At 34.6% G+C, this 11,102-nt stretch overlaps 2 protein-coding genes across 2 annotated transcripts; one reads left to right on the top strand and one right to left on the bottom strand.

Moving 5' to 3' along the window:
- Positions 1 to 574: 574 nt before the first annotated feature.
- On the bottom strand, positions 575 to 2,454 carry LOC137707728 (uncharacterized). The gene is made up of 4 exons (XM_068446638.1): positions 1,854 to 2,454; positions 1,408 to 1,779; positions 1,074 to 1,147; positions 575 to 691 (listed from the first exon to the last, which is right to left on the bottom strand). Exons 1-4 carry the CDS (start codon positions 2,452 to 2,454, stop codon positions 575 to 577), a joined length of 1,164 nt encoding a protein of 387 aa, XP_068302739.1.
- Positions 2,455 to 5,779: 3,325 nt separating this feature from the next.
- Positions 5,780 to 6,982, top strand: LOC137708079 (F-box/kelch-repeat protein At3g23880-like). The gene has a single exon (XM_068447068.1). The coding sequence runs from the start codon at positions 5,780 to 5,782 to the stop codon at positions 6,980 to 6,982; it is 1,203 nt and encodes a 400-aa protein (XP_068303169.1).
- The last annotated feature ends 4,120 nt before the right edge of the window (positions 6,983 to 11,102 follow it).

An 11,102-nucleotide genomic window follows, 5' to 3' on the forward strand; every position in this document is an offset into this window, starting at 1 on the left:
TGTACTTTACCTTTTTTTTAATTTTACTTTTATTTATTATTTTAATATTTAAAAAATATTAAATATTTTTTTTAGTTTTTAATAATATTTTGTTAATTTTTTAATAGATAGTGGTCCCCGTCTCTTGCCACGTCAGCATTTAACAGAAAAACTAATAGAAAAATTGACTGAGGTATGACATTGTCACAAATTCGTAAGATGCGGTATGACATTGTCAATTTTGAAAGATGAGGTATGAAACTGTCGTGACCCTAATAGTTGAGGTAATTTTTTGTACTTTACCCTAAAATCTGTGCATCTCGTTAGGGTGCAAATGTCGACAATCTGGAAGCAGAACAATGACAATGAAAAGGAACACCAGTTACAACGCAGATCCGAACCCTGCAAAGGTAAAGCTTGTTCTCGGCTAATGAGGGGCCCCTATGTGAAAAAGTTACTTCATTTCTTCGGCATATAGTCTTACTGATGTGTTACTTGTGGTAGGAAACTCTGGATCTGCACATAGGACAAGCAACGAGCAGAGAGAGGACTCGGACATCACAGATTCGAACAATGTGAAGGTAAAAGCTCTTCCTCAGATTGCAATGTACCCTGAGTCCAGATCGGTGAATCTGGGAGGTAATAATTCATATCCCTGCTGCTGGGTGCATGATTCCAGTATAGGATGCTCTTTATTTTCCATGTATGCAACCTGCAATTAACCATTAATTGTTAAAAACAGAACCAAAATCGACTAAGTAGATAAAGACAGCAACAAATTTTTGATTTTTTTTTTTGTTGTTTGTTTTATTAATATTATTATTGTTTTGTTTTGTTTTGTTTTTGTTATGTAAAATTAGATATGTGAATGCATCTAGTAATAAAATGGAAAATTAAACAAAAATAAAGTAAAGAGTTTAGAAAAATTGGGTTGCCTCCCAATAAGCACTTTATTTGAAGTCTGTAGCTAGACGTTGCATAAGTCCGGTGGCTAGATCACTGGTTCCTTCAGAGTCAAAGACTTGCTTGCACCAAATTTCTGTATGCATGGTTTAAGTTGATGTTTGGTAACCTTAAATGGGAAATCTTTGCACCTTGATGTCCACATTACCATTCTGAAAAACTTTAGTAACTAGAAAATGACCTTTCCATCGAGACTCTTGTTTCCCTGGAGATGATTTGAAATAAGAACTTAACAACCACAGTTTTTTACCAGGCTGTATTTTTGCACAACTTGGACTGCCTTGCAACTTTTTATTCTTGTCCTTTGGTCCATCTGATAACTCGGATCTGTTTTTTATTTTTGCACTTCAAGCAATCAAACTTTGTGCTGCTGAGCTTTACTATTACACTCATGAATCACATTTTGAGTATTTATGGGTAGATGGTCAGTTGATTATTTGGTCATAAATTTGGCACGAGGCAAACCATCTAATGCATCAACACGCATGCATTCTTTCTTGTCACCTGGATGTGTAATGACTTCAAACAAACTGAAAACAACTGTTTGATCTTCAACCCTTAGTGTTAATGTTCCTGCTTCAACATCAATAAGAGTCCGGGCTGTTGCCATGAATGGGCGGCCCAAAATGATGGGTGTTGTCAAATCCTCATCCATGTCTAACACCATAAAATCTGCTGGTAAATATAGATTGTCAACCTTAACAATAACATCTTCAACGACCCCTCTAGGATAGGTAATTGAATGGTCGGCCAATTGAATAATGTTGGAGGTTGATTTCAGCTTTCCATCTCCCAAACGTTTAAAAACAGAATAAGGCATTAATTTCACATTAGCACCTAAATCAATTAAAGCACTTTTAAAATCAAAATTGCCAATAGTGCAAGAGATAGTAGAACTCCCTGTATCTCACTTGTATCTTTCTTCTTTGGAGGCAATTTGTGTAGTAGAACTGCATTGCATTGTTCTGTGAGCACAATTTTCTTTGTTTCCACGAGCTTTTTCTTCTTGGTGCAAACATCTTTCAAAAATTTGGCATAAGAAGGAATCTTTTTAATGGCTTCCAACAATGGTAAATTAATTTGAACTTTAGCCAATGTCTGTATGAAGTCTTTTAACTGCTGATCCTTAGCCTTCGGTATTAACCGTTCAGGATATGGTAATGGTGGGTCATAAACACGCTCAGAAACCTGATTTGGGACAGTTTTTGCACTGGCCAGATTTTGTTTTGCTACAGAATTGGCAGGTTCTGCCGCTGTTTCTGCAGTTTCTGCAGAATTTTGCACTGCTAGCAAATTCCCTTTAGTGCAATTTTCATGATTATCAAAACTTTTACTACACCGTAAAGTCCATATTGCACAACAATCCTCTGTACCTCTTGGATTAGGCACCGTTTGACTTGGAAACCTTCCCTTTTCTCTGTCTGAAATCTGGGTAGCTAGCTGTCCAAATTGTAACTCTAAGCTTTTAATGGATGCCTCAATATTCTGAAATCTCTGATTGCTGCCTTCCATGAATGTTTGTGTTGTTGCTGCGAGTTTAGCTAGTTGATCCTCCAATGATGGTTTGGATGGTACAAATGGTTTTTGTATTTGCTGGAATGGTTTTGAATGATTTTGATTGTCACCCCATTTGAAATTAGGATGATCCATCCATCTTGGATTGTATTGATTTGTATATGCATCATTCCTTGGCCTTTGATAGTTGTTCTTCATATTAACATGTTGCTCAACTAACTCTGGGTAAGATTCTTTTTTGCGAGCAGCCTAATGTGTAGTGTGTAGCCATGCTGCAGATAGTGCAAACTATTGCTGTGTAGAATTTGCTATCTGTTGTAAAATAATGCCAAACTTTGCATCAATTTTCTTCTCCATTTTTTCCATTTGTGCAGACATTAGGTGAACTTGCTGATAACTCAAAAATACTCCTTTTCTGTGAATGTTCTGCTGCCCACTGTTGAGATTCTGTAGTCATCATATCAAATAATTCAAATGCCTCTCTTGCAGATTTATTTGACAAGGATCCTCCGGCTAATGCATTAACATGACTTTTAGATGTAGGATTAAGCCCATCAAAGAAAATATTCATTTGTGTATCTGCATAAATATTAGCATGTGGACACTTCATGTACATTTCCGTATATCTCTCCCATACTTCATGAAACTCTTCATTCGGCTTTTGAGTGAATGTCATAATCTCCCTCTTGTAATTCAATGTCTTGGATGCTGGATAATATTTGTTCATGAATTTTGTATGTAATTGCTGTCAAGTAGTAATGGTATTTGCCAGTAGAGTGAATAACCAAGTTTCCGCTTTATCCTTCAAAGTATAAGGAAAAAGACTTAATTGAATAGCCTTAGCTGAAAATCCCCTGATCAAAATATTTTTGCAACCCACAATAAATTTTGCAATATGTAAGTTCGCATACTCGTTAGGCAGCTTACGAAACGTTGGTAAAATTTTAAGCATGTGGTGCTTGATCTCAAAGGCATCACCGTCTTCCTGATCAGGATATACAATACAATTAGGAACATCATAGGCACGGGCAGCTGACGACTTTCTAAGTGGTCTGCCTGTTGCAGGTATCACTAACGCCATTTTAACCTTGCCGTCCACTAAATCAACAAACAAATTTTGCAGAAAAGTGTCCTGCAGTGAACAGTTCCACGTCAATTTAATTTCTCTTCGCTATCTGTGCAGTGTGAGTTTTGGTTCTGGATCAAAGTCTGCAGTCTGGGCAGTACCTAATCTAGTCTGGACCATATAGTGTGCAGATTCTGCAGTCAAAACGAAAATAGTAAAATAAACTGAATTAAAAAAAAAAATTAATTTTTTTTAACGAAAAATAAGAAATTAGGAAAAGTCCAAACAAAAATCATCTAAAAAAATTCTCGGCAACGGCGCTAATTTCTTGATATCATTTTTAATGTTTATGTAAATAGGGTCAAAAACACATGAAATACTTACAAGAATACAAGGATGTTGTAGTATAGATGCTCATGCAAGGTCGTTCTCCTCAATAACTATTTGGATAATTTATGTAGAAACAATTCCTCATTAAATACTTAAAATGAAAAGTTGAGAAAAGAGATTTTACACTTGAGTAATATTAAAAACGAATTTTAATTAAAAAAAATATGATAAAAGAAAAGAGTTTTAAATACCAATTTATAACAGCACTAAGGTTTCACCATCACTTAGCAATCATATGTATTTTTACCAATTACTTATGATTTACATATGTCACTTTGAAGGTTAGGTTTTTCTAATTTATATTCTACTTGGAACCTCCAACATAGAACGTATATCTAACATGCAACCCATCCGGACGTTTGGATCAAATCTGAACATGAAAGACTCATTATGCTTTATGAAAACCCTTTGGAAAACCATGTAACCCTTAAGACGTGGTGTTCATCTTAAGTGAAATTATAATTATTAATCACAAGAAGCTAGTGTCAATTTCATGGAACCTTCTGACCAAAACCGCATCAAATTACTTTTTTAAAGATCCTAATAGTGATCAGGTATTAAGACAATTAGATAGTTTTAATCACGGTGATCAGTAATTCAAAGTATGCATGCAATCAATCATAAGCAATTAAATAAAAATCACATATTCATGCTAAGACTCAAGGCTTCGCCCTATCAAAACGAATTAGTTACGCATATTTATAATTGAAATCATAGAAGATATCATTAAGACTAAAAGCAATGAAAACACATTAAAGTAGAAAATCTCAAGAACCCTAGCAAAGTTCTTTGTCTCCAAAGTTTCATAAAAGTAAGCGTAGTCCCAAACTAGGGCTGACTAAAACCTTTTATATCTCCCTCAAAGTTAGCCGCACAAACCCTAGGAACCAAATATCTTATATCCACTAGGAAGCTAAGTAATAATAAAATATATTAAAGCATAAAGTCCTAATTAAGTTAGGATAAACTGCACAGAAATTGTCCAGCTACATTTTAGCCTCAAATCTCCTCCAAATCTGGCCCATAATAGTTTATTTTGAAGATCAGGACACTATGAACACATCTCTAGAAGGCCACAAACCCATCCGAGATCATCTTGGGCTCCAAAAACGCAATTCAAGCCCAAAATGTCACTATTCCAACACCGCGCATCACTCCTTTATTTTATCGTCAGAAAGTAACTGCTTAGTAGAAAAATCTAATATTTTGATACGATCAAGTTAAGTGACTCACGAACATCCTCCAACTGGAATTACTCCAAAATTTGTCCATTTGACCATATTTTGCCCCAGAAGAAATCGAAAGTCCTATATTAAAAATATAATTCAAAGTATCAAAATTCTTCCAAATTATTAACTAAAATATACTAAGAATAGGGTAAAATATATAATATGAAATTGGCTCATCATGCCACATCAACACTTAACAAAATTGTGATGAAATGACCACATTGATTGCGACACCTATTTTCAGGGACTACATTGATTGATTTTCAATTTTATAGACCATATTGATGGTGAAGGTGAATTCAAGGGATTATTTATGATAAAAACCCTTTTTTATTTCATGAATTTAATGTAGAATTAAGATGTGAAATTTGAATGGTTAGTTTTATATCAAATAAAAAAAATTAAAAATAGGAAAATTTGAACATATGATCCTCCATAAACCTCGAACTGACTAATCACCCCTTTTTTTTAGCTATATATGTTGTGGTCGTGGAACTCCAATTCTATTTAGTACTGTTGAAATTGAACCTCGTTCTACCAGGCCTTAGGGACTTGTAGTTTGATTTAGTCTGGCTCTCAAATTGGTGATGTTATTTTGTATACATGTGAAGAATTCCTGTGGAACAAAATTGCCAAAATGTCCCAAATGCGTGAAGGTGAAACTCTTGAAGATAGGGTGGTCGAAATCTTGTCCAGGTTACAACCCAAGTCTCTGATGCGATTCAAATGCATACGCAAATCTTGGTGTACTATTATCAATAGTCCAAGTTTTGTGGCCAAACACCTCAACAATTCCGTGGACAACAAACTATCATCCTCCACTTGCATCCTTCTCTCGCGTTCTCAGCCTCTTGTTTTCCCGGACAACAGTTGGAAACCAGAAGTTTTCTGGTCCATGATTAATCTTTCCATTGATAGTGATGAGCACAACCTTTATTATGATGTTGAGGACTTAAGTATACCGTTTCCTTTGGAAGATCATGATTTTGTACAGATTGACGGTTATTGCAATGGGATTGTCTGTGTAAGAGCATGGAAAACTCTTCATTTGGTAAATGTTCTTTTATGTAATCCTGCAACGCGGAAATTCAGTCAACTTCCTCCTTCATGCCTTCTTCAACCTTCCCGTCCCAAGAGAAAATTCCAATTGGAGGCGATCGTCATAGGATTGGGATTTGGCTATGATTGCAAAGCTAAAGAATACAAGGTTGTGCAAATTATAGAAAATTGTGAGTATTCAGATGATGAGCAATACAACTATCATCGTATTGATCTTCCTCACACGGCTGAGGTATACACCACGGCTGCTAACTCTTGGAGAAAGATCAAGATTGATATATCTAGTGGAACCTATGATTGTTCTTGTTCAACGTACTTGAAGGGATTTTGTTATTGGTTTGCAACCGACGGCGAGAAATACATACTTTCATTTGATTTAGGTGATGAGATATTTCATAGGATACAATTGCCTTTTTGGAAAGAATCCGATTTTAAGTTTTCTAATATCTTTCTTTGTAATGAATCAATTGCTTCTTTTTGCTCTTGTTGCGATCCAAGTGATGAGGATGCTACATTATGTGAAATATGGCTAATGGATGACTATGACAGAGTTAAGAGTTTATGGACTAAACTCCTAACCTTTGGACCTTTAAAAGGCATTGAGAATCCATTTACATTTTGGAAAAGTGATGAGCTTCTTATGGTTGTCTCTGGTGGAAGAGCCACCTCTTATAATTCTAGCACAGGAAATCTCAACTATCTTCATATTCCTCCTATTCTCAATGAAGTTACGGGTTCCCAAGCTCTTATTTATGTGGAAAGTATGGTTCCAGTCAAGTAAGTTGAGAGAAAATTAAGTTCCATTTTCTCTTATATATATATATATATTTGTATGCATGGTATAAGATATATTGATGGCACATTGTTTTGTTGAGATCATATTCACAGAAGTAGGACTCATAGCCTAGCGTTGTTCTAATTCTCATCTTATGTTATATTTAACTTTCACATATGAATTTTTATTGTTCCTTTCCCGATATGGTTTTATTTTATTTTACTGATCAGTTGAATGTCTCTGCTTGGTCTCTAAACTCAAATCTATACATAATAATACATTATTTTTATTAAATTGCCACAACTCATACTGTTGGTTTCAAGAATCAATAGGTTAATTAATTGTAGTAATGTATTCCTTTATGACATCAAGGAGGACGGATCCATTAAGGTACCTAGGTGGTCCCCTGAGACTACCTGAAACTCTGCTAATGTGAGGGTAGGGGTGGAAAAATTTCCCGAAAATCCCGAACCGAACCAAAAAAATCCCGATCCCAAACCAAAAATTTCCCAAACCGAAATTCCCGAAATTTTCAGGATGCTATCCCGAACCAATCCCAAAATTTCGGTATGGGATTCGGGATTGGCTTCTCGATATTTCGGGAATCCCATACCAAACCGAAAATATATAATATTAATTATTATATATTTATACATATATATATTATTCTTTTATAATTGATGCTAGTAGTTTCTAATTCATGCTCAGCAACCTAAAATGCCCTACACCTTGTATATTTTTCATGTTCTATTTGATATTCATGTGGATTTTATTATTGCTGCTGCCATGACTGATGATTTCAGAAGGCTTGATTCTTTTATCTCTCAATAGATTGCAAAAAGAGTTTAATTAATTTGAATTTTGACTATGATAAAAAGAGTCAAGCATGCCAGTGTTCAATTAAATGGTAGTGTGAATGAAATGAAATTCCAAGTTCATGAATGTGCTCTTGAATTATATATTTGAAGAACAATTCATAATTTCATATTTCAATTTGGGATTCCCGATTTGTCCCAAAATCCCGAAAATATTTCGGGATTCCCGAAATTTGGGATTCCCGAAAATTTGGTTTGGGATTGGTCTTCAAATTCCCGTCCCGAAAAGTTTCGGTTTGGGATTTGGGATACTAGTTTCGGTATGGTATCCCATACCGAACCACCCCTATGTGAGGGTCTCTGAGGAACACCTAAGTCTGGGCTACAGGAGAAAACTACAGTGTGATGTGATCACACTTTCATATATTTTAATCATATAGTTCATTTGGATTTTCTATGTTCGAACAGACTAAATGCACTAAATTCTATTGTTTAATTGATTCAGTACTAGAGTTATGCAGATCCTGAATAATTCCAATAGTTCAAGAGGCTAATTAGCAGCCCCATTTTAGTTTTAGAGATGATAGTGACGTGGGAATCCTTCTCCTTGTGATCATGAATATTTAATTTCTTCGTGTAATTATTAGTATCAAGTATTTCTTTCGTATTGAGTATCTTTTGTCATTCGCAATGTGCTTAATTTCATTTAGATGCTTAATCGCCATCTAGGTTTTAATTGAGTTTATTTGATGCAAGTTAGAGTAGATGTCATACTTATCTTGAGTTTAGCTTCTTGCAATCGATACCATGAATTCCTATTTGTAGATGCCATGCAATTAGGGTTTGTGTGATTTTCCAATGATTTCCATGGTGCTTAAAGGGTTCTTACTTATTTGAATTTGTCTAGATCCCATGGAGAATTGAGATGCAAGGATACTTTTGATTAACCAGATACCATATCTATTTAATAATTTAGGGAAAATTGATCATCAATAAAGGGAAACAACTTGTTCATAACATACTACGAAATTCAGTAAAATTGGTTATGGTGAATTCAACAGGTCTTGTTGTTTTCAATTTATTATTTCCAAGAAATTTATTTTCAAACTTTATTTATTATTTCCATGCATTTTATTTCCTCACCCTTTTTATTTTTTAAAAAAATAAAAATAAAAATAAAAGAAGAGAATTTTGCATAAATACCACTTGAACTTGAAAGCATGTTCGCAAATACTACCTAAACTTTTAATTTTGTATTTTTACCATCTTTGTTGTTAAAACATCACTTGTGGGGGCATTTTCGTCAATTAACTTCATAGGCTAGTTAGCATAAAATCGCTCTTAAATAAAACTGTCTAAGTCAATATGTCGCTAAAATTGGACCCGTAAGTGATATGTGTCCCCTAATTATTTTACACCAGATTGTCATCTTTTCCCCACCACACTAATTATTTGACCCCCTCTAAGAAGAGCAGCAACCAGAATTTTGGTTCACAGGTTATCCCCTAATATGCACAGTTGGCCCTTAATCTGCACAGTTGAGGCCTGACGTTGTTCATTAGTTGTCTTGCCATCCTGTAGGTAAAATGTTTTAGGACTATGGAATCATAACTATAACATACTAAATGAATTTATGCAAAAATCTAGTAATTTTTATTCCAAAATTGAGGGTTTGACTTATGCGTCCAATTTTGGCGCCACATTGACTTAAACAGTTTTATTTAGGAGTTATTTTATTCTAACTAGACTTATGAAGTTAATTAACGAAAATACCCCCAACAGTAACTGTACGTGGTAGATTTCAACAATTAAGAGAGTTCAAGTGGTAAAAAAACTACAGTTAAAAGTTCAGGTGGTACTTGCGCAAAATTTCAAAAAAAAAAAAAAAAAAACATAAAAAACAAAAAAGGGAATGCCAGTTTGCTGTCCTTTACCCGAGGCATGTGCACGGAGGTCCCAGCAAATTCCAAGCAATTTGACCAAAACCCAGATCAAATTTCATGAAAAAGGTTCTGAATTTCCATATAGGTCTTATCGAATTCAGTTCCTGAGCTTAACGATACTAGTTCTCTATTTAATTTTGACCATTTTTCTATTCATCTTCTTCCAAATTCTGGTAATTTCTCTTTGTCGTAAAACCCAAACCAATTTTCGACTAACGCTTTTAAATTTCCACCTGGGTCTTAATCAAATTTAAAAATTTCCACCAGAGTCTCTGTTTTTCTGAGCCAGAAGGCTTACTTTTTTCTGTTCCATTTGCTCAGTTCTTTTTCATCTTCTTACCAATTCTGGCATTTCTCAGCTTTACGAGTGCCATTTAATTAAAACTCAATCAATTTACAACACCCATATTCAATTTTCAAAAATCTTCAAATTTTCATCTGGGTCTAATCAAATTGGGCGTATTTCACCAAAACCTCTGTTTCTCTGAGCTCACAGACTTAAATTTTCTGCTCTATTTGCTCAGTTCTTCTTCATCTTCTTTCCAATTTTTTTGTCTAATTTTTTCAATGTCATTGTTCGCTTCCTAAATTCTCCATGGGCTTCATGGGCATACTGAAAATCTGCTTGAATAAAAGACTGTTGGTTGTGAGCGTGTCACTACTAGTTGCCGCTTGCATCATTGAGTGGGAGTGACTTAAAAATCAAAATTATTTCTTTACCTTAAAAACAAGGACTTTGCTTATGTGGAGAGATGTAACAATCTATAAATGACAAGTTTGCTTGAAGTGTAAATGACAGGGAAAATTAAATGAATGGTATTATAAATTGCTTGTAATTTAAATGACTAGAAATGTAGTCGTACGTAAATGTAATTAGTTATACTACAAAGTCATATAAATACAAAGGGATGCCAAATACAAGGTTGGAGCTTGTTTCCAAGGGATCAGGCAAGTTGTCTAGTCTTGTGGCAATTTCTAGTGGTTTGGGTAATGGCTTTGAAGGTTGAAATGAAAATGCAAAGGAAATTGATATTGTTGAGTGAGCAGCAAAACTTTTAAAAAGGAAATACAAGGCTTTTGCAAGTAATCGAAATATTAAAAATGGTGCATAGCTTAAACTGAGTTGAATTGTTTGATTGATTGGTTGAGTGTATTCAATCATTTTACCTCTGGTTCTTTATATGGAGAAGAGAGCTATTTTTGCTCAGAACATTGAACTTGTATAGAGAGGCTCAACTGCTAGCTTGCATATGAAATAATATTAAAAGAAGCCAACATGCATTTTCACCACATGTCTATTAATTGTTGGAAATTTTGAGTAGAAATTTCATTGTCCCACATTGGTCATTTCGAAAAGGTTTCCTCACT

This window comes from Pyrus communis, chromosome 11 (assembly GCF_963583255.1).
Source record: "Pyrus communis chromosome 11, drPyrComm1.1, whole genome shotgun sequence".
Lineage (NCBI taxonomy): Eukaryota > Viridiplantae > Streptophyta > Magnoliopsida > Rosales > Rosaceae > Pyrus > Pyrus communis.

Coding starts and splice junctions, on each gene's coding strand:
- LOC137707728 (XM_068446638.1), bottom strand. CDS start 2,454: ATGGAAGGCAGCAATCAGAGATTTCAGAATATTGAGGCATCCATTAAA. Junction 1,148..1,407: donor GCGTGTTGATGCATTAGATG/GTTTGCCTCGTG, acceptor AATCATCTCCAG/GGAAACAAGAGTCTCGATGG. Junction 692..1,073: donor ATGGTAATGTGGACATCAAG/GTGCAAAGATTT, acceptor GGTTAATTGCAG/GTTGCATACATGGAAAATAA.
- LOC137708079 (XM_068447068.1), top strand. CDS start 5,780: ATGTCCCAAATGCGTGAAGGTGAAACTCTTGAAGATAGGGTGGTCGAA.